This window comes from Vanellus vanellus (genome assembly GCF_965231255.1).
Source record: "Vanellus vanellus genome assembly, chromosome: 2".
Classification (NCBI taxonomy): domain Eukaryota; kingdom Metazoa; phylum Chordata; class Aves; order Charadriiformes; family Charadriidae; genus Vanellus; species Vanellus vanellus.
In genome coordinates, this window is record NC_138906.1 from 64,199,491 (window position 1) to 64,223,977 (window position 24,487).

Genomic DNA, 24,487 nt, shown 5'->3' on the forward strand with positions numbered 1-24,487 from the left:
TAAACACAGATAAAATTGCACACTTGTCTCCGAGATAACAAGGAATTTGGGGAAATGAAAAGGATGTAACAAATGAGTTCCAGAATACAAAGAAAGATTATTATGTCTCTGAAAGTCTGAACTTAGGTACGGCAAGAGGATGCACTTGTAAGTTGATACACTTCTCAAAACCTGATGTACTTCTCAAAACCTGATGTACTTCTCAAAAAGTATCTTGTGAAGTTATGCGTCACCTGCTGCAGTGGGTAGGAGAACAAAATCTTTGATTAATGCTACTGCTTTCTGTTGGTTGGTACTTGAAATCCTAGGTTTTTATTAATGGTATCATTTCTCCTTCATCAGTCCTTCAAAATTGCTGCTGTTTCCCTGTCCTCGATTGACTTTGCCTAAGCACGTAGTGACTAAGAATACAGAGTCTGTCTTTTTTTTTTTTTTTTTTTTTTTTTCTCAATATTCCAACAGGAATTTCTGTGAAAATTGCAAGACTTCTGATCTTCATGTGTGGACCGAGTATACCACTGTTGTGATACCTCTGAGCAGAATGATTACTCCAGAAATTGGTTGCCAGATTAGTAGTTCCTCCTTATTGTATGACCATATCCAGAGAAAAACATTTGTACATATTAGCTCTGTTACAACTGCGCTTTTGAAAAAAGACTGATTTTTAAAAAGCAGAGTAACAAGAGACATGGCTGTGCTTACTTCTGACTTAAATGATCAATAAGGAGAATAGTATTACCTTAGTGTTAGAGATGCATATTTATAAGCTTTCAGTTTGTGCACAACTGGTCTTATGCCACAAAAGCCACAAAATGTTAAAGACCAGATTAGCCAACTATGTACGTAGCTGGATTAAAGTTGTTTCTCAGTGGGCTTCCTCTTATGATTGAAGAACAGTGCATATGTTGCTGTGAATGTCCCTTGCAGGCTGCATGCTAATAATACTGTTTCATACAGAAGGGTTCTACTGTTATGTCCAGAAAAGTTTCCGATCCTCTATTTCATACACACAGACTACTACAATATAGCAATGTTGAATGCAATATTAAACTGTGCTTTTGTTAGAAGTCCTTCTTAGCATCAATGCTTTGGTTTATTTTATCTCAACTGTACTGTGCCAAAGAATCACCACATAAAAATGGCATCCTTGAGTAAATATAATTTGGATATGGTTCATTTCTATAATTTTCTTCTTTCAATGGATTTAGTGTATGAAAATTCAAGCCTCCATCTTGTTATGGCTCCTTATTTACCTAACTTGCATTCATAGGTCGTATGTAAGCTTGAGAAGGAGAGCCCCTTTATAGTTAAAGTTTAATCACTCTGATTATATTGAATGATAGTATATGCTGTGGTATGTAGTGGTCCTTAGATTTAACTACAGCATATCTATAAACATTGCATTTAGTGCATTTTCTTCTTATCACAATTGCTATCTCTTTTGTTATCTAAAATGCAATTAAAATCCTGTAGTTTGCCTATACTGTTCCAAGTTCTAATCTACTTAAAGGAAGAGAAATGGCAGCTTTAGCCATAGTATCTTGCCAAGATTCATACTCCCACTTTGTTAATTCACACCCTCTTACCTAACTGGCTTTAAAAAAATACTTCAGCTGATTTCTTTTGTTAACGTACGACCCTTCAAAATTAGAATGAAAAGTTTAATGGCCTAAATACAGTGCAGTCCTATTTGAAAAGCCTGATTTATCTTCTGTGGTTCCTTTTTTTTATACTAGTATTTCCTTGTTATGCCCTTGGTATTTCATAGCTGTCCTTTTTAAGCACTGAAGCAATTAGTTTTGAGAAGGCTGATTCTTCAGGGTCCAGTGCTTTCCTGCCTTTCATTCGCCGAAGCTGTACATTTTAATGAAGTTGTTTCATCTGTGTTGCCAAACACTAGAATTTTGCTGCTTCAATTCTAATTATCTCCGTTGGCAAATGCTATGTTTTATTAAAGCTGTCAAGTGCACTGTTCATTAAATGTCCACAGTCTGTGGTGCTGTGCACACAAATTAGATCAGCTTTGCTCCTTGATAGATTATGAAGTTAAATATTTTTATATAAACCTCTAAAATCGAGTCTAACAGCAATCAGTGGACTTAGATAAGTAAAGCATACCTGTAGCTTCTTGAAACCTAGTATCTTGTCAAAAACCATCTATGATACATACGTTAAAGCTCTAGTAGTACTGCTGAGTATACCATTTGTAGGATTATTTTATTCATTAAGAGACTACTTTCTTTCCTCAAGATATCTACATTGCATCTTGAATTCTAGTTTATATATATTTAGCGTAAGGTAGGTTTTGTTACGTACGCTTTGATAGAAGTAAAAGCATCAGTGCTAGTCTTTAGTAGAGGGTTGTATAGTGTAACTGATCTCCGTTAAAAGCAAAGATGGCTTCATTTTAACGTTACTAACCTGGTGAATGCAAAAGATTGCGATTGCAAGCAACCACCAGCTTCTCCTGGAATTGCATATCTCAAAAGGGAATTTTACTAGAAGAATTTTACTTCAAATATATGGGGCAGTAATAGAAATATTGTGCTTGCAAAAAAAACTATTTGAATCAGCTCTCATTTTGGCACTTGTGGAATTTTTTTGCTTTGATTAATTTTATATTCTCAGTGTATGTATCATTATCTTCAATAACACAAATAGGCATTCTTACTGTTTAATGTATTGTTTTCTAAATGTTCTTTAGGAGAATTAATAAGATATTGTGATGATAGACTACCAGATAAACATGTTGTTGATCTTTTGAAAAAATGTTTTTCTTACCCATCAGCTATCTGTAGGAAATAACTTCAAATTTATTTTTAGTACCATGGCTTCATGGTATCTCTTTTCTGTATTGGTTACCTTATCTTTTGAAGAATGTAGTGTTTACACTTTCCAACGTTGCTTTTAAATTTATCAGGCTGTATTTTAAACCTTCAGAGGAACAGATATTGATTGTGGTCTTTATGGAAATCATAAATGGCATCCCAAAGTGCTATGTAAAGTAAATAGAACTTTGGGGCTCTTAGATATATATTTTTTTAGGGTTTGGTAGGAAAATACAGTACTTCAAAGGCTGTGAGCCACTCTTCCTTGTCCCTTCTCCTTATGATCCAGTTTAAAGTGCTCTAGTACGAATAGAAAATTCATACAGCCTGAAGTTGAATAGGAGGCTGTGTATGTTTATATATTCCTTTATCTTGTTATGCCTCATCATGTGTATTTCATGGTATTTACAGGAAATAATAGCATTTAATTTTAGTTTTTGAGTGCAGAAACAGAAATTAATGTTCTCAAAGCAACCATCTGAGCTCCCTGCCTTCCTTTAGTAGCTAAATATTTAAAGGAAAACGTTTATTCTTCCCATAGCGTGACCCTTTATACCACTGTAACAGAGGACTTTGGAAAGTGGCATTGAAGATACATTTCACAGTATCCTGAATTTTATCAAACTAGTCAAGAAATAAAAATCAGTGTCTTACTTGAGAATTTCTAGCAACCACTTATATGATGTTTCCAGGCAGGGATTCAAATAATGTGGTTTATCCTAAATGCGGTGCTTATGGCTTAGTCCTGGCCCAACCCAAAAAGTGGCTTATAAACTAGAGGTATCATTCTGAATGCAGTTCATAGGTTGACTGGAAGTGAATTCTTACAAGAATAGTACAGTATGTTCTTTGTGATTGCTGCTGGCTAACAGTCAAGCAGCCTAATTCTGTACCAGCTGTGGTGTTTAGATGGTCAATAAGATGATCTCAAAGGGTAGATTGCTTCGGTTGCTTTCAAGCATACATCTGAGACAGAAAGTCATAAATACCTGAGCAAAGAGATACAGAAAATAAACTGCTCTTGGCCACCGGTGCTTGTCTCCTAAAGGAATTTTCAGGGAGAGTGTTCCTTTGACTGTGTTCACGGGCTGAAGTGATTTTTGTCATCTGAAATACTTAACCCAACTTCAGACCAATAATTTTTGTCTTGTTCAACTTAAAATTTAACTTTTTTCAAAGGCCTACTGTCAGACAGGAGATGGATCAGAATAGATGGCATATTCTCTGGCAGTGAAGTAGTTGAGTGATATCAGTATACTGAGAGATTTGCTGGGAAGGAGAAGCATGGGAATCACCTAGGTGCGTGGGGAAAGTCTACAATACATGAAATATGACAGTTTTTTATTGATATTGTTATTTTCACTTTGGATGTATGTCTCTATTTCGTTTTGAGCCTGAAAAATTGGACAAAATATTTCCTGAACCTTCTACGGAGATTTGACATGTATTCAGCCTTCTGTCTAGACTCAGATTTGAAAAAGCTTCTCCTATTTTGGCTTCTTGGAAGTTACCCAAATTGTTACTGTCACTAGTGTGAATAAATAAATATTTTTATTTCACTGCCTTATCCACCCTTTTCAGTTGAGTGTGCAAGTGTGTTAACTACAACAGAGGAAAATAAATTTGTTTATAAACCCTGATGTCTTCCTCTTATCAGTATAGTCTCACAAAATTGTGAAAAATCACTGAAACAATCATCAAGCATAAGAAAGACATCATAAAAGTGACACATTTTGAAATATTTCTTTAATGTACATGTGAAATTAATTTTATACTTATGAAAGTATACAAACAAAAACAACAAATAGATTTTATGACTCACTGTGAGTTATCAAGCTGAAACTGAAAAGAGTAAATTAATACCATTAATAAAAGAAATACCATACAAAGGGAAATGTTCCTCATTCTGTATATATAGAGATTAGGTTGATAAAAGCTGTATGCCATTTCTGAAAGTGCTAAAATTTTAGTCGAAACTAGGAATTCTTTCAGTTCAAAAGAACTGAAGAGAAGTTTTGATCCAAGATTTTAGATTTGGCTTCCTGGAATTTATATTCTCTACTAAGATATTTGGCTGTTTTTTCCAGCATTTTAAATGTTGAACTTCAAGGGATTGAGAGAGTATTGCTTTTGTATTACTACATTCTTGGAAGGAAATAGTCTTCCTCTAACCTTGCAAAGGAAAACTAGATTATTTTTATTTTGTTTTTTGTTGTTGTTGTTATTACAGGAACACCAAGACAGTATACTTGGGAATACAATGCAAACTGTAATCGCCTTACTGAATAATGTGGTTGCTAATAAAAGCACGAACATGATGTTGCTCTTTGAAGAAGGTATGTCATATTTATCTTTAGTTATTCTCCTTACTATAGATGTTTCCCAGTCTGTTGTAATATCTGGCGTTGTGTGAAACTGTAGACTTGTGTGTATGTATTTATATTCTACTTCATCTACCTCCCTTACCGATTTGATTATAAATTTAACTTTTAGAAAGCTGTTCCTCCAAGAAAATGGGGTTACAAAAGAATTACTGACTGAAATTTATATTATGCCTGTGAAGAATGGCTTTGGACAGGAGTGGGCTAGAGCTCTGACCATAATAGTGCAGAGTGCAGGCAGAGAGCACCTCTGCAAGGTCTTCCTTGTCTCTCTGCTCAAACTGGTGAAAGGATAAGTTGTACGATATTTCTGCACTTAAAAAAAAAAAAAAGCTTCTGTTCCAGTCTGGTGATGTAGACTAACGGGGTGGAGCCCAAACTGACTATGGACTGTTAGTCTACAAACCATTTCATGTCTTCTTCATTTCACTATGTTTTATTAGCGAAGGTCCTTTTATTCAGAAATTGGTTCTGATTTACAAAATGAGGAGAAAGTTTCTGCTGTTGGAGGTCTGTATAAATTTGAAAACTTTTTAAGAAATATGCATATTGATAGCATTACTTTTGTTTTTTTGAGTGACATCCAGCAATACATATCTACACTATTATTTGTACTATTTGTATAGAATAAATCAAAGACATGGACTACTGGCATAGCAGGATATGGCATACTCCAGAAGGAAAAGGAAGACATTTGCATAGAGAGACAGTGGAGAGACAGCTAAGTCTCTTGTGAAGCCAAGAGTTGAGAGAAAACCTTTTCAAAGTCTCTAGGAAAAGATTGGGTGGGGTGTGAGGGGGAAACTTTATCAGAGTGTAGCTTTTCTATAGTCACTACATCAGAGGAGGAACCAGATAAGACATAGTATGATTAACAGTTGAAGCATAAACACTGATGGAGATGAGCAAATTTCAAGAATTGGATCTGCCTTAAGTATGCAATTAAAAAAAATAAAAAATAACCAGAACACATACCAGCCTAAAACTCCATCAAGATTGGTAGTAGTGATCATGCCCTCATTTTCATAATTACCTTAGCAGTTAAAGCACTCACCCAGAAAGTGGGAGAGCTGAATTCACGTTCCTTTTTATTCTGAAGGGATTGAATGGACAATGCCATTGTTCAGGAGAAGAACTGGAACTTGATGTTGTAGACAATAACATGCTCCTCTCTGTTTCAAGCAGATCCACTCTGAAGTTAGTGGTGTAAGAATAGGGCCAGAAGAAAAGAAATAAGAGGAAAATATGACTGAATTGGAGAGGGAGATGATTCATAGGATTCTGATTCTTTGTTTATTTCTCAGCAAACTGCCTTACTTGAAGTAATATGTTCTGCCTTTCTGCATGGCAAATTAAGTGCAAAACTATTGAACAACATGGCAAAACTGCATCCATTCCTTAAATATCTCCTCTTTACTGTCTCACAAAGCAAACTGCCATGTACTATGTATGCTGCTGGGTAGTATATCAGTGCTCTTTCACCTATCATCTGCTTGAAAAATAAAATACATCTGTTCCATCATGCTAGTTTCCAAATTAAGGAAGTAGGATAGAAACATTTTTAAAGTCTCTTGTCTTTTCCTTGTGCTATGTCATAAATGACTCCAGTAATATTTTCAGACTATTAGTGATTGGGTAACACTAACTTGGGCTCACTGAACTTCAGCATCCTGACTAGGAAAAACAGCACAGCAGCCAAAAATAATTTATCTCAAGTAAAATGTCCTCATCTTTTCTCATTCCTTTTCCCCATTGGCTAAACTTCAGAGTACTGAAAACCTGGATTTTGGCCAGTGCTTTATTGATTAAGGCACTAATTGTTGAATAAAGAACTTCTCAAATTTGGTGTGCAAGAATGTTCTGAAGGTATTGATCTTGTAATTGTAGACTGTAAAATTTTCTTTATGTGAAAAAGGGAGAAAAGGAGGATCCATGGAACTACAGGACTGTCAGTCTCACCTTGGTGCTGGGGAAGGCTATGGAGCAGATCTTCTTGAGTGCCATCACGTGGCACATGCAGGACAACCAAGTGATTAGGCCCACTCAGCATGGGTTCATGAAAGTCAGGTCCTGCTTGACTAACCTGATCTCCTTCTATGACAAGGTGACCTGCTTAGTGGTTGAGGGAAAGGCTGTGGATGCTGTCTAACTAGACTTTAGTAAAGCCTTTGAAACTGTTTCCCACAGCATTCTCCTGGAGAAACTGGCTGCTTATGGCTTGGACAGGCATACTCTTTGCTGGGTAAAAATCTGGCTGGATGGCTGTGCCCAAAAAGTGGTGGTGAATGAAGTTAAATCCAGTTGGTGGCCTGTTACAAGTTGTGTTCCTCAGGGCTTAGTATTGGGGCCTGTTCTCTTTAATACCGTTATCAATGATCTGGACAAGGGGATCGAGTGCACCCTCAGTAAGTTTGCAGATGGCACCAAGTTGGGCGGGAGTGTCGTCCTGCTTGAGGGTAGGATGGCCCCACAGGGGGATCTGGACAGGTTGAATCGATGGGCTGAGGCCAATGGTATGAGGTTCAACAAGGCCAAGTGCCAGGTCCTGCACTTGGGTCCTAACAACCCCATGCAGCGCTACAGGCTTGGGGAAGAGTGGCTGGAAAGCTGCCTGGTGGAAAAGGACCGGGGGGTGTTGGTCAACAGCTAGCTGAATATGAGCCGGCAGTGTGCCCAGGTGGCCAAGATGGCCAATAGCATCCTGGCCTGTATCAGGAATAGTGTGGTGAGCAGGATTAGGGAGGTGATTGTCCCACTGTACTTTGTTGGCACTGGTAAAGCCCCACCTCAAATACTGTGTTCAGTTTTGGACACCTCACTACAAGAAAGACATTGAGGTGCTGGAGCGTGTCCAGAGAAGGTCGATGAAGCTGGTGAGGGGTCTAGAGCACAAGTCTTATGTTGAGTGGCTGAGGGAAGTGGGATGGTTTAGCCTGGGGAAAAGGAGGCATGAGGGGAGACCTTATGGCTCCCTACTACTACCTGAAAGGAGGTTGTAGCAAGGCGGGGGTCAGTCTCTTCTCCCCAGTAACAAGTGACAGGACGAGGAAATAGCCTCTGGTTTAGCTGGGGGAGGTTTAGATTGGCTTTTAGGAAAATTTTCTTGACTGAAAGGGTTGTGAAGCATTGGAACAGGCTGCCCAGAGCAGTGGTTGAGTCACCATCCCTGGAGGTATTTCAAAGACCTATAGATGTGGTGCTTAGGGACATGGTTTAGTGGTGGTTTTGGCAGTGTTAGTTTAATGGTTGGACTTGATTATCTTAAAGGTCTTTTCCAACCTAAACAATTCTATGATTCTGTGAGAAGTTATTCCATTCAAACTGGAGAGCTTTTTATCCTTTTCATTGTGAACTGTATATAGTGTTCACTACAGGAAAATAACCTTAAACTTCTTCTTACATTACCTTTGATATTCAACTTTTCTTTTTTGAATAATTTTTGTGTGATGGAGAAGAACATGATCTAGTAAAATCGAAACTAAGCTCTCTCTTGCAGAAGAGGATCCTGGAGTCCAAATAGAAAAGTTGAACATGAGACATCAGTGTGCCTTAGCAGCACTAAAGGCAAAAGAGGGCTGCGGTAAGAGAGAATAACTGGAAGGTTGAGGAAAGAGACTATTCTCATCTATTCAGCGCTCATGAAATTTCATCTAGAATACAGTGTCCAATTTTGAGCTCCAGACTATAAGACAGACATTGACAGACGGGAGCAATTCTAGAGGAGGGCAACCAAGATGTTTAGGAGGGTGGACCACATAGTGTGTGTATTTCCAGCCTCTGCCTGTACTTTGCGCAAAGTTACTCCTTCCCAAGGGCAGAACTTTATATTTGTCTTTGTTAAACTTTAAGAGGTTTCTGGCAGACCATTTTTTGAGCTCTTCAGCTTCTTGAACTCTTTCTGAATGTTATCTCAGGCCTTCATCACGTCAACCATTTGCCTCATTTCAATGTCATCTGAAAATTTGCTGAAGGTGCATGTTATTCCATCCTATTAACGCTCTATGTCCATGCTGTTAATGAAGGCATTCAACATCCATGAGCTATTATGCTGTCTTAAATGAAAAAGTCTGAAGACAGAGTATTATGGGTCATCAATTTCCCTAATTTTCCCATTACAGTGTGATAATTAATTCATGTATATATGGAGCTTTAGAAATTAAAAACCCTAAATACTTGCTAAGCATTATAAGGAATTCAGGTTAGGGGGTCAGCCCTGTCAAGTTTTTTTGTTTCCAAGAGTCCAGCGTTTGCAATGCGTATTTCTTTCCGAGTCTCTGTGTGCCTTTCTTCAGCTGCCAAGAAGCAGTATTTTTGCAGACAGATCATTCAGAGGCCCTCGTCACTCTTTCCTTTTGTGCCTCAGCCTTCAGAACTCTCCTCTGCTCAAAGGAGTTGTATTAGGCGATAGTGTGTTTTTTTTTTTTTTAATGGGTTGCAGTTTACATGTTGAACTTTCACCTTTCTCAAGGAAATCTTGCATGATGGCCCTTGCTTCATTACTACTTCTGTGATTTCATATTAATAATAATGTTACGGTTGTGCATTTCAGCAACTTGCGTTTCAGGGTGGATTGCCTAGCATTAATTTCTCTCTCCCCTGAACTGTGTCCTTTTGTGTGACAATACATCAGACATGTAATGATAACCACTTGTAATGTTTAAAGGTGAAATGGAGAATAACATATGTGACTGAAATCGCAGAGGGAATTTAAAATGGCCTGTACTTGTGTTATCAGCTATTAAACATTTGTTCTGCTAACATTAATGACAATTTCCACTTAATAATCAGAAGTGAATAATATGATTCAGTTTAATTATTGGGACTGGAATTCAGTAAGGAGACTGGGATTAATATAGGATCTCTTATGAATAGTTAAGGTGAGATGCTAAAAAGCCAAGACAATAGTGGTCACTTTTAGCATGGTCTTCTGTGAATCTGAGACTTTCTTTCCCTCTGTCTTGGCTTCTGTCTGTCAGTTTCTTTCTTTCCTCCCTTTCCCCATCTTTTGAAATCATTGGAAAATTTTAAGTTAACCCGAGAGAGCATAGAGGTCCAAATATATAAAGTATGTATTAATTCTATAATAATCAATATCCGAGGAAAGGAGAAAGACCCAAGTGAGTGCCATAGCTTAGGGAAAGGCAGTAGTACGGGCTTATCAACTAAATGTTCCTGGCTAACGTACAGCAAACGGAGTAGTGTGATACATGACATACACAAAATATATATACTTACACATTTACAGAAAGAAAGGAATTTTAATACCTAAAATTTCCAAATTACAAAATTTAAAAAAACACTAAGTTTGCAACCTATTATGTTGGACCATCCCTATGGAAATTAGGTTACAAAACCCCAAAAGATGTCATTTCACCTTCGGGTAGGAACTAAAGAATGTAAATGTGAGAGGAGCATCATTCTTGAACAGTTTTCCTTCTTTTATCATAAAGTTATTCCATGATCAAAGTGGAGCTAACTGATCTGAGTTTATATCCTGGATTATAATAGTTCTTACCGATAGAGGTGAAACTTTCTCATCTGCACATTCTATTTCCATTAGCATTTTTTAAATTAAATTATAAAGTGTAAAATTTATACTCATATAGTATCCTGAGGTCTACTAATAGGTCTATAAAGATCTATTAATTAGTATATCCTCCTGGTCTTTTCTATATTCCCTTCCCGTTTGCTTTTTAGAATATCTGCAGTCTTTTGTTTTAGGTTTGTAATGACCAAGTTCAACAGTGACGTTGGTCAGTGCCTGAGGAGGGTACCTATGTAATGATCCCAGGGGATCAGTCAGTGCATGGGAGCAACTCCCACTATAGGGCATGCTTATAGTTGGGTGACGTAGGATGAAGCAGTGCCAAGGTTTCAGAAATAGGGAACCAGTGTCACCAGTGATGAGGATGGTGACTTATTACCATAGAGGTAGGCAGGGATATGGGAAGGAAACTGTAGGAAATTGAGTATCATTAGTTCTACTCGTCATGAAACAACCAGCTATATATTACTTTACACTTGCCACATTGAAAGGTTTAACATTTGTTGACTATAAAATGAACACCCAGTTCTAGGTGCTAGAATCATCAGCTCTGAAGCAGATGTTGTAGGATAGGAGTACACTAGATGATCATCTGTTCCTGCAGTCATTAGGGCAGTCTACTGAAAAGACATATTGACTATGTTAGATGTGTGTGACAAGCATTATGTAATGACAAATGTAGGCATAAAATGAAGCACAAAGTGAGGTTTGGCTGCTTGATAAGTGAGTGGTGTTAGTGTGCAAGAATGCTTAATTATGTGTAAGGTGATGACTAATAAACAGCCAAGTGTATAACAGTACTTAATGTAGTAAAACAGTACTCTGGTACATTTCACAGATACATAAAATCTTTATTTTGCCTTCAATTCAGTCTTTTTGTCATCTTTGTTTCTTTTCTGGTTCTGTTTCTGGGTTACTTTGTTTTACAGATAGTTTGCACAAATTAAAAATAGAAAATATTAATCTATCTTAATTGTCTGTATTTAGTAGTGCTTTCAAACTGAGTCCCGTTTGTCCCCAGGTCATATTTAAAGGCAAGGAAATTCTTCATTCTAACTGTCGCATCATGTGCACTGTGTTTACAGGAAGAGTTTGGACATAGCATATTATAGTGTAGAGAAATGTGTTTCAAAGTCTTTAGCTGCTTCATCGGGATCCTCATTCTGAAGAACTTAACAAAGCAGGCTGTTAGAAAATAAATCTTTTAGGCTGCAGTGGATAATTTCTGGTAATCTGTCCGCAGTTATTTATTCCTGATAATGCCTCAAATTTATTACATATATATAAGCACTATTTTCAGAATGCATAAAAAGGAATTCCAAGTAATGCTGTCTTTAGGAAAGGTTTCCACTGTAATTCAAAGATGATCTAGTCGATTGTTTGCAGCCCACTATTACTTACTAGTGAGTTTACATTTTTACCTTTTTTGAAATCTCATTATACTCCATAAATGTGTTTTTTTTTTTTTCTTTATGGTCTTACAAGGAGATGATATGTATATATAATGCTCAATCCAGTTATGTTGAATTGAATGACCTTCTTCAGACTCTACTGCTGTGATCTTGTGTTTGGCTACTATCCTGAAGCAACCACCACTAGCAGTGTAGCAGAGATGTTTGTGTGGATGTTTAAAAACAGTGTCCGTTATATGGTACAGCAAATCCTAAACTTTATTCCTTATGAATTAATGCTGTCGAATCTCTGGAATTAAAGTGAAATTATGGGGTTTAATACTTAGAACAATAAAACTAGTCTTCAAGAAGTTCTTTAAAAATGCAACAGCTATTAGTAGTACATCGTACTTCAAACAGTTTGTGTAAAAACCGAAGCTCCTAAGGAGAAACCTTTAGTGGAACTGTAGAATGTCAGCTCCAGGAGTTATATCCACTATCATATTAAGAAAGCAGGGACAGTTATTAAAAAGGAAGGGATCTGCAATAAACTTTGTAGTCAGATCATCATAACTCATTTGCACCTCATGAAAGAAAGATCAACCTTCATGGGTGAGATATCCTTATTCATCTTGTGGTCCACTGCTTTGACTTTTAGTCAAATGTCAAGAGATTAATCAGATTTTAAATGCCTTCGTGTGTTGTGTTGTTAAAAGTCTGTTAAATATTGCATATCCAAGAAGTGGCACTCATGAGACCAACATCTAACTTTAACCTTTTTTTTAAAAAAAAAAAAAAAAGAAAAAGAAAGCATATCAGTCTTTTATATACACAGGTCTTTAGGTAAATGACAATGAATTCTGAGCTATCTACATAGACCCCAAAGGCTTCTAACTTACCTAAGTCTTTGGAGGATATTCTTCTACCTGTCATTTCCTCACAGATAATTGTATTTCAGCTTCAGTTTCCAAAAGACATTTGATTATGCTGCCCATAGCACACTTTTTAAGAACATCATCTAGCTTCCTAGCCAGTTCGCTCTCACCTGCTAAATTGTCAGTGTTAATGAAATTAGGCAATAGAGCGCACTAACTTGGCAACCCAGTTCTTCCTCCCTGCCACACGCACCTATGCAGCAGTCTGAACTACTGTACAGCACTGAGAAGGTGTTGGTGTAACATTGCATGGGACTTTGATTTTAGGAATACAAGTGAGTTGTTGGAGTAACTGGCTTCAAAGTTGCAGGATTTGCTTTCAAGATAGAAGAAACAAATGACGACAGCTATCAAGAAGAGAACCATGGGTTAGTCGTGCAGAAGTTGTCTACTTGCAAGGGGAAAGGCAGTAGTTATAAAATCCTATAAAATACATTACTTAAACTAGTATGCCCTTAACAAAAAAACAACAAAACCAACAAAAAGCACAGGCTTAGTCTGTGAAGAAATTAGACACAGATTCAGTCTGGTTTTGAAGCCATTTGCTCATTCCTTAGTAGCCCCTATTTATTCCTAGGAGGCAGGAGTTTTCTGCAAAACTTTTTACAGGATACAATATAGGAATATTTGTTCAGTGATAGAAGATAGAAAATGTGTTGTTTCATGGCAGTACTTTATACCTGTTTATTGTACATCACCTTAAGCAAACATAAAGCCTAGTTCATATGCTACATATTGTGATTCTGGATGGAAAGATTGTCAGGGAGAATAAGTTAGGGAAATCAGTGCAAGTAAGAACATAAAAAAAAAAAAAAGCAAAGCATATGCTCTCTGTTAAATAAATGTAAAGTAAGAAAATATTTTAAAATACAGAAAATAAATGCAGACAGATTCTTAGCATCCAGTCTGAGTAGTTGCAGATGTTACTTCTGTATCATTTGGATGTGACAGGGGAAGTCCCTTGGTTAGGAGGTGTACACCTTACAGCCTCTGCTGTGCGGGACGTAAGCCTTTCACAGCTCCCTGCCAGTAGTGCAGTAGTTAGTTCAGCTCTTGAGATGTCTCTGTGAACATCTAAAGACAGTAGTCGTGTGTCACTGTTCATTTGAGTTACAACTTATATGAGAAGTCAGTGGTGGTGGAGCCTGAAGAAGTCTCTTCTATGATGTTATGAAGTTCAGAATGTTTTTTAGCAGTATTAAGACATGTTTTTCTGACCCAAAATGCCAGTCACTCAGGTGGAAGTGTATAACATCACATGGGTAAACTTAGAAGTCTGGTATCATAAAAGATAAGTGGTAATCATGTCAAAATAGCATGGTAGTAGTGAAGTCTTTGAGGAAAAAATAACCTGTGTCATCCTGTGATATTCAACAATACAGCCCTCTGAAAAGGATGAAAATAGAAACGGTAATTGCTGTGAGAAACAGTTATGCCATTCAAGTAGAACCGAGCCTGTTGTTGTTGAGAGCTGTACCCACAAGGCGCAAAATGTCACAGCGCACTTGCTAAGACTTCAAAGGATAAAATAAGTTAATAAAGGCTCAACAGGTTGTTACATCTTGTCTCGCTCGTGCTGTACTGTAAAAGAGGACTGGCCTTTTCTGTGGCTGGAGGAGGCTTCCTGATGCTATCCCTGTGGCCAGTCAAGCAGATCGTCTTGCAGCATAGCCGCCTGATTAAACTACCTTAAGATATCTTATTTAACACTTAATTGATGGAACAGAAAAGAGTAATAACAAGAAATGTTCAAAATCTTTTAATTCCATGATATTCTAGTCTGAAAGGTCCTATGCAGAAATCTGAGGATATAACTGATCAGCTTGGTTTAAGGATGGGAAGTTACTTCAACAAATACAGCAATTTCAAACCCAACCGTGCCAACCATAATAGACATTTTTTATGCCTGTCCAGTTCCTAAACAAAACTAAGACTTAAGGTTTTGGCTGGGCGATTACACTGACTAATGATGTTTGGAAGCAGAAAACTCCTTTGAAAAATGAAATTTTTATGTTAAAATTTAAGGCATTGATTTTGTATCTGAGGATTTGGATATCTGACGGTTTCCTGATGACAAACTCAGGACTGGGAAAAAGGAAGAAAGCTGCAAAGCCTCATGCTCCTTTTCACCTACTTATCCATAAAAATGATAGTTTTTCCTCCCCTCTAGATTGTCGTCTTTGCATTCATGCTAGGTGCTGCTTTTCCTGCAGTCTAATTTAAGCTTTATCGTTAGACATTATGCTAGTACTCCCCTGAAGTGCAACCCAAATCATATTGTAGGACTAGTGGATTTGTTCAGATTGGGAGAAAATTAGTAACTAGTGAAAGTGTAGCTATCATATTAGCTACAAGTTAACTATTGATGACACAAACTATTTAAGTTGTTGCAGATAATAAATTAAAATCTAATTATGATTATGCCCCTGTGTAGCTTGTCAGATGTAATTAGTAAGCTAAAAGATGATATTAAGGGATGAAATTAAAAATCTAACTATATATTTGAAAAGAGACCCAGTCTGAATACAGTTACTATGCCACAGACTGTAGAGCTTTCATATATTCTCAGTTGTAGCTGTTAGAACAGTTTCAGTATGAAAGCAATATATCACTGCCAATTTGAGGTAAGTGTAAAGTTGCAAAGGTACAAAGTTCTATACACAAAATTAAACGACATCAATCATTATCCTGTCATAGGGGTAATGGTTGTCTTCAGATGCACTAATTTGATCCTACTGAAAGGAGTTCATTTTGTCAATTGCTAAAAACAAGCACCAGTTTTGGCAGGACCAGATCTATGTAGTGGACAGATAAATGAAATCTAAGGCTTTTTACTGGTTTAAGGAGTGGTTTGGGTTTTGTTTTCTTTTAGATATTTTCAATAGTTGTCGTAGCTCCCAGGCAGACAGATATTTTTCTCTTCTAAGTTATTTTCAGGAAAATTGCGGACTGAACAAATGTGTTCATCTCGCAAAACAATCTGTTTAAACTATTTGTGGACAATTAAACTTTAAAATAGTTTTCTCTTTAAAGCAGAAAGGATATTATATCATAATGAATCATAGAATTGCAGAATGGTCAGGGTTGGAAGGGACCTCTGGAGATCATCTAGTCCAACTCCCCTGACCCATCAGGGTCACCTACAGCAGGTTGCACAGGACGGCATCCAAGCGGGTTTTGAAAGTCTCCAGTGTGGGAGACTCCACAGCCTCTCTGGGCAGCCCTTCCAGTGCTCTGCCACCCTCAAAGTAAAAAAGTTCCTCTTCATGTTCAGATGGAACTTCCTATGTTCAAGTTTGTGCCTGTTCCCTCTTGTCTTATCACTGGGCACCATTGAAAAAAGACTGTTCCCATCTACCTGGCACCCTCAGAAGTATTGATAAGATCCCCCCTCAGTCGTCTTTTCTCTAGACTAAAAATACCCAAGTCCCTCAGCCTTTCCTCATAAGAAAGATGCTCCACTCCCCTAATCATCTTAGTAGCCCTTTGCTAGACCCTCTCCAGCAATTCCCTGTCCTTCTTGAACCAGGGAGGCCAGAACTGGACACAATACTCCAGATGCGGTCTCAGCAGGGCAGAGTAGAGAGGGAGGATGACCTCCCTCAACCTGCTGGCCACACTCTTCTTGATGCATCCCAGGATGCCATTGGCTTTCTTAGTCACAAGGGCACATCGCTGGCTCATGGTCATCCTGTTTTCCACCAGGACTCCCAGGTCCCTTTCCACAGAGCTGCTCTCCAGGAGGTCAGCCCCCAACCTGTACTGATGCATGGGGTTATTCCTCCCCAGATGCAGTACCCTACACTTGCCCATGTTGAATTTCATTAGGTTCCCCTCCGCCCAACTCTCCAGCCTGTCCGGGTCATGCTGTATGGCGGCACAGCCTTCCGGCGTGTCAGCCACTCCTCCCAGTTTTGTGTCATCAGCGAACTTGCTGATGGTACCCTCTATCCTTTTGGTGGAGAAACTGAAGTTATTTACACTTTTAAAGTCTTTTGAAAGTCCGAATTTGTACACAAATACGAAGTAGTATGCTATATTACTTGAAACTTTTCCTGTGATGTTTGTGTTTTTCCACCTAAATATTTTTTTTTAATTTTACCTAAAATACAACAATTTATATATAGTCTGTATAGTTTGATGTTTTCTTTTGCTATTCAGGATCAAATTTTACAATATTGTTTAGCTTAGTTTTTCCAAACACTGTAAGTTATATTTTTATGTGCATTTTGTATTTAAGAGTGCATTTCTATAGGTAAATTTCTTTTGAAGTCTAAAGGATAGATCCATGTCTACACATGGACTTTCCACCATCTTAAGGCAGTACATGTTCAGGTGAGTGTGTTCTTGTTAAAGTTATTTAGGCAAGTTATCACTCCTTAACTAGTAGGTTTTCCCTACAGCATTTGGTCAATGCCTTGTAGATTTGATATGGTAAGTAATTATGTGTATATTTGTATCCATGGGCATTTACATTTATAGCAATGTATCTGCACATAGTCAGTTTTGCAAGTCACCTGACTGATGTGCAGTTGAAACCTCCAGCTGAGGGGCAGTGGTTATTTAAGCTGCTTTGACAAAAATGTAGATGCTCACCTGATGATACCATTTGATTCTTAAAAAAAAAAATACATTTCATACATTTTGTATAAACTTGTCTATCCTCCCCCCTTTTAAAAAAAAAAAAAACAAAAAAAGTTATTTTGTCTCATTTTAGCTTAAGCTTTTTTCTAATTGGACCAAGATTATATTTACGTAAGAAGGGTTTATGAAGACAAATGCGTCAGCAAAGACCTGTGCTCAAGCACATGTGGTGGATTTCAGATCTGAGTTTTAAACAAATCAGAGTAACTTTCTATGTGAAGAGGCCCTAACTCGATAAACATTGGGTTTTTTTGTTTCATAAGTAGGATTTAAAGGTTTCCATAGATGTCTCCACAATGTTAGGTTATTGAATCAGCTAGCTGTTCCTTCTTTTTGGTTGAGGGAAAAGATATGTGCTTCCCTTTGAATTTCTAAGATAAATTGGGAAAGAAAGAGGCTATCTTTATAAAGTCTAAAGCTTTTTTCTGCCTTTTAGGAGATTGTAAAAACTGGGAAGATTCCCCTTCCCCCCCCATTATCACCCACCTTTGGAAAAGATAAGGGGGAAAAAAAGAGTGGAAACTTCTTGTTCACCTGCATCCATTTAGTTTCAACTTGTCTTATCTTTCCTGAGAGCCATTCTTTCTTTGCTTATTATCTTGCAGGTTGCTTACTCAAAAACGTCTCACCCCCATTCCTGTGAGACTTGGCAAAAATCCGGTAAAATGTTGTCAATGGATTTATTCGTGCTTTTAAAAGATCGTATTTCCTAGCTAACACACCCAGATTGTGACATACAACTTTTTAGCCAATGATACAGCCATGAAATATGACTTATTTCCCTGGATGACAACAAAACTAATGCTACTATATGGATTATATAAAGATTGAAAAAAACAGTAAAATTATCCATGATGGCTCAACGGTCTTTCCAATACACACTTTTGCTGAACTGTGTCCTTTTCAAACACAAACAGATATTGTATATTTTGATCCCACCACCCAACCCAGAATTATGTGAAATGTGGGTTTATGTCATTATTTATCTTACAAAAAAAACATGCTTGAACTGTTACTTACTTTGCATTTCTTCAGAAATTACACTGAATGTTGTTGAATTCAGAGAGCATGTGATTCAAACAGCAACACAAGAAGATTAATTTAGCAGCAGTATTTTGTCGGTACTGTGAGAAAAAGTCATAAGCGAGGTAAGGAAAAGGCAGATACAATACCTAGAGGAACAGATTATCAAGACAGGTTTAGGGGTTTTGACAGAAGATATGGAAAGAACAGCATTGCTTACAAGATTTTGCCTGCCCAGGCTATGGGTCAGGCAGTCACTCAGACTGAGCCTGTGTGTTACGGGATCAGCCTGAATACAGAGATACTCAGTCTGGGCTGAGTGCAAGAACTGACTAGGGGCTCAGCCTAGCCCCCTGCAAGAAAATTTGTGTTCGCGGAAGGTCTGCATACGGTCATGCTTGTAACCAGCGACAGTAACACATCCAGAAGGCGGTAAATGGCCACTCTTGGCAATAACTTCCTAATTCAGTTCCATCAAGCCGGCCAGTGTTCATGCTGCCTGTGATGCCCAGTCTGCCAAGCTGAGTTGTAGCCCGCTATCCCAGTTCAGTGCAGTATTCTGGTAGGCCAAGTTGTACAGAATGCTTAACCTCTACTTGCCATGAAATTGCTTGTCTTGAAAACTTAATTGTAAACATCTCTCATTTATGGTGTCTACTTCATGCAGCTTCTCTCCGGTTCTTGTGTTATTTGTTGACAGTCCAGTTTTGCAGACCTTAATTCCTCTGGCCTTCCCATCAGAGCTGCTTTTACTTGGCATAGATCTAGACTCACTAGATCCAGACTTCACTTTTTGTAGCCTACTTCTGAAGTCCCTCTCCCTTAAAGCACAATCTTCATTAAGTCTAGTCCTCTCTTTCTAAAAATGTTGATGAACAAAGGCAAAGGAAAAGCCTGGTTCAAACAGAGCAGAGCCAAAATTTTGAGCAGATCTCAGCTATTTACAGGTAGCAACTGCATCTTGGTTCCATCTGGAAAAGTGTGCGCTCCTGTACTGAAACTTATTGGGCATCCGTAAAGCTGTTTGACATACTAACTTTCTCGCTGAACCAGAAAAAGTGTTTCTTCACATAAACAGAGGGAAGCCCTATCAAATATGCCCTGATGCCACCATTATGTAGCATATCTATTGCAATCCTGGATCCTAGATGGAAGCAGTGACCTGTGTTGAATCTATTGCAGGGCAGGTTATTTTAGAAAATGCTGGTGATATTACTTCATTGTTTCAAGCTATTGTTAAATTTTATCATTCTTGACGTTTGTCTCTTCATTTGAGATGACATGGAGGAGGAAAAAAGGAACATGAGCCTTTCATTGCAAGCTCCCCATTTCCCCCCACCCCTGTTCTATATATTATCAAACAAAAAGATTGAACTTAATGTCTTTGCCTGAATTGCCTGAATAGAATCAGTGGTGTAAGCAAGCTGGAGGAGAAATGTAGGTGCATAGTGGTAGTGCCCAAGGCACGTTAGAAGTGAGATACACAAAGCACACCCTAGGACAGGATGGTGGAGGTTCCTTGTGTTGGAGCAAGTTGGTAAAGTTACTGGGACCGCATAGTACATTAATGCCTAATAAACACCTATGCCCAGCAGAGCAGACATGGTTGGGAAAAAGGAAAAAACACTGTTGTGGTTTAAGCCCAGCTGGCAACTAAGTACAACACAGTTGCTCGCTTAATCACCCCTGCCTCGGTGGGGTGGGGGGTGAATCGGAAGGGTATAAGTAAGAAAGAAACTCATGGTTTGAGATAAAACCGGTTTAATAATTAAAAAGAGATAATAATTAAAAAAAAAGTAAGTAAAAGAGGAAAAAACAAACAGAGAGAGACGAAAATAAAACCCAAGAAAGACAAGTGATGCAAATTAAAATGATTCCTGATCACCAACTGACCAATGCCCAGCCAGTCTGGGAGCAGCGCCCCCCCACCCCCCGCTAACCTCCCCTCCAGGTTTATTGCTGGGCATGATGTCATATGGTACGGAATAACCCTTTGGCCAGTTGAGGTCAGCTGTCCCAGCTGTGTTCACTCCCAGATTTTTGTGTACCTCCAACCTACTTGCGGTGTGAGGAGTAGGAAAGGCCTTGACGTTGTGTAAGCACTGCTCAGCAGTAATTAAAACATTAGTGTGCTATCAACACTCTTTTCAGCACAAATCCGAAACATAGCCCATACAAGCTACTATGAAGAAATTTAACTCTATCCTAGTCAAAATTAATACAGGTACTAAAACAGGGCTTGCATACCAACTTTCTTTTGTTGTTCTGGTGCACTGCTTCACAGGCCACCCACTTAAAAAAATCCTGACTCTTTAAATCCTTGTTTTGTATTCTGTAGTGGCTGTCTCTCACTGTAGTTGTATCAATGTTCTTAATTTCTTCTTCTGAAGAAATTAGTTGCCCTTGAGCAAAACAGAATCCAGACTCTCAGTTTAAGCATCAGATTCGCAGCAGGATCCAGTTAAACTTGTTGTTGAGGAGGGTGGTATAGTTCACTGGTTTTGGTTCAAAACTGAGTGGCTTGAGCCAAGATAGCCTAGTGGACCAAATTATCCCATGTGATCTCCTTGTAATGCTTACTTAGAAGTTTCTCCAGGAGTCTGAGCCAGTCTGTTACCGTCTAAACAGGCTCCACTACTCCCAGCAATAGGTACGGGCACAGAAAATGTACAGGCTGTTGTCAACCCGGCGTCAGTAGACCCATGCTCCTATTGTATGGGTCCTGTTAGGATAGAGGAGACAGAGTATGGAACACAGTATCCAAACGCACAAAGGCTTTTACAGGTCTTTTAGAGCCAGGATTGCCTCTTGATTTAAATAAGCTGAGCTGTAGCACTAGCTGCCTTAGCTCAGTGCAGTCATTTGAAGCCAAGATAGTTGGGGTCAAGTAGCTGTGCTGACAGAAAATGAAGGCTCTGTTGGTCTAGGTTGTACTAATGATGAGTATTAGGTTAAGGCATTTTTGGTACAGCCTGAGGTGACAGCATGATCACAGTGTGATGGGTTCCAGCTCAAAGGTCCCAGTGATAAGGTTGAAAATCATGGATAGGTGAAAGTAGAACAAGCATCTGTGCAAACAAAACGACATATGTCTAAGCCACTCTAATAAGAAGGGTAATAACACCTGAGGTGAAAAGTCTGTCGTTACACTTTAGAGATTTAATCAGATGCGACATTATTGGTATGGCCAGATGATAGCAAATTAGAAAGAGTGTCTGCTGGTCAAAGTTATCCTAACACTTATTCAGAAAACAGTTGGCCTAGCAGAGTAGCTTTAAGACTACATAATTTAATCTGGTCATAGCTGCAAAACCACATTCACTGTCATGTAACACCTTGACCTCTGTTGAAAGCCGTTTGATCCTGTAAGTGTAAATACACCAAGGCCACCTTGGACAGTTGCAATTACTTGTTGTCATCTTTCATTTCTGTTGTAAACTTAATTGATGAATAATGCAGGCTGTTACAGGAAACTGTGGCATAGATTCAGTTTTGTTGTAATAAACAGCAGCAAGTTCCTCTTAGTGGATACTCTAGCCTTTGCTTTTGTGCTTTGGTCTAGTTGTAACAATTGTAAAAATCTGTCCCTTGAAAATCCAAGTATTTGTAAGTTTTCATCCTGGGGAAAATTGATGTAAATAGACCAAGAGGAGTAGGAGTAAATATTTAATACCTTTTCTTACAGAGCATGACTTTTCAGGAGGGAAATGTATAGAGTTTTTACCCTTATTCTTTGCTGAATATATGTGGGAACGGTAGTCAACTGTGGTTTATTTCTGTAGTTTACAACTGTTTGAAAACTTCAGAGAATTTTCAGAAGCCAAGGTTCATTGGTCCTTATCACTCTCAGTCCAGGGACTTTTGAAGGCCTAGCTAGAGCAATTAGTGCTGGTAACGTCGTTCAAAGCTGTTGAATGCTGTCAATTTGTGACAACAGTTTAGGGCTGTATCTGCATTCTGAGGCTGTTCATATCTAGTCTGTACAGGTTTTGTCAAAAAGGCAGCTATCAAAGTTTGAATGGGGTCTCTCAAGGATTTTGGTAGAAGGGAAAGCTGACGCCGAAGCAGAAGCACGTTAAGATATTTGAAGTAGATACAGAGGGTTTAATCTTGTGTGACAGGAAGTCTATTATTAAAATGGCAATCTCTTTAGAAGAATTTCTAGTTCTAAACGAAGCCTAGGATATAAATTCCCTCTGTATTTTATCACATGGTAATTGTTGCAGGCTTGTTCTTTCTGAGCAGTAAGTCAAAAGTCTTTATTGAGTCTTTACTGACCCCGAATCCTGCTGAATGCGAAGAATTCCTAATCTGACAAAAATAACAGATTTTAATCTAGTGAAGAACTTTTAATCTAGTTTTTACCATTAATTTGAGGACCTCATGCAGCCTTTGCTTTTCTAAAACGCATATGCTACATGTTAAATCACAGCGTGCAAGTAGTTTTTCCATGTAGCTGGGAAACAACAACCACTAATATCTCAGGCTAGTTTTAGAGGAGCTTTTAAAGACTGTTGCCTCTCAGAGAGTATGGTCTCCTGTTAGATATTCTTGTTCCTCATGCAGGTCATTAAAACCTGCTGTTTGGAAAATCTCATAAGCATCATCCAACTCCTGTTTGACAAAACCAAGAAATTTTATTTTAGCTGACACCTTGTAAGGAATGAAATAGGGTGTATCAGCATCTTACTTGAAGTATAGCACGCTGTAGAATTACTATTCTTTATAAAATGGACTACCATCTCTAATGTATCTCTGACATATGGGGAAAAATACCTAGCTGAAAAGCTACTATAAAGTTTACTTAACAGCAATAATAGTCAATCCAGACAACATGATTTTATCTTATTGCAGTCTTGGTTTATTTAATTTTATTTTTTTTTTTTTGGTGATGGAAGGTTGTGCTTGCAAGTACTGCACAACTGACATATTGAAAGACCATATCGATAAAAATGCTTAAATCCATATGAAAAGAATGCAAGTTAGGTGTTTAATATATGCACAACTGGGGACAGAAATATTGGAAATGTGTATTCCATGAAGTCACTGTATTACCTCCACCTCCATCCCTCCCCAGGTCTTCCAGCTAGAAGGGTCATTTGAGTGTGTGAATCTGCTTCAAGCAAAATCAGATGGGTTAACGCAGGCTGCCCATCTGAACAGTTTAAAGCAGCCTAGCGCGGCTTGTCAGGGGAGACTAGGGAGCAGTCGCATCCTCTCTCTGTTTCACGCACGCCCACTCACACACAATTGTAGGGGCAATAACCACCAACAACTGATCACTAGCACACAGCTAGGAAGAACTAGTGTTTGCCATCAACAAAGCTGTTTACAAAATGAATGTCTGTCGGGCAGCATTGTACTCTGCTGTATTGTCAGTTACTTCTTGGGATGATAGCACTTGATTTTACATGCATCAAGCGCCTTATGCTCCCTGATTAACAAAAAAGTAGCCTATTTGTGATGTACATAACATATGCATCAGTGGCAGAACTGGCAGCAAATCTTATGACTCTGCTGGGTGCTAAGTTTCATCTCTGAAGAGCAAAAGTTTAATTTGAATAAATAATTTAAAAAATGATTTTTACATCCAGTCCCACAAGCGGCCTGATATGAGCATTTAAAGTTTGTGTGTACATCTTCAGTGGATCCTACCCTTTTATGTTTTTCACATATCTTTTTGTAGTAAACGTCTGATTATTCTCAGCTACTTACAGAATGTAAGAAGCAGATAGCGTTT

At 38.2% G+C, this 24,487-nt stretch overlaps 1 protein-coding gene across 1 annotated transcript in view; it reads left to right on the plus strand.

The window, feature by feature from the left end:
- ULK4 (unc-51 like kinase 4) overlaps positions 1 to 24,487 on the plus strand; it is a gene marked incomplete at both ends in the record, with an annotated part of 260,007 nt that overhangs the window by 157,836 nt on the left and 77,684 nt on the right. Inside the window, one exon of the mRNA XM_082499551.1 lies at positions 5,059 to 5,164. Within this exon, the coding sequence (XP_082355677.1) occupies positions 5,059 to 5,164 (106 nt within the window). The remainder of the gene's footprint in view (positions 1 to 5,058; positions 5,165 to 24,487) is intronic.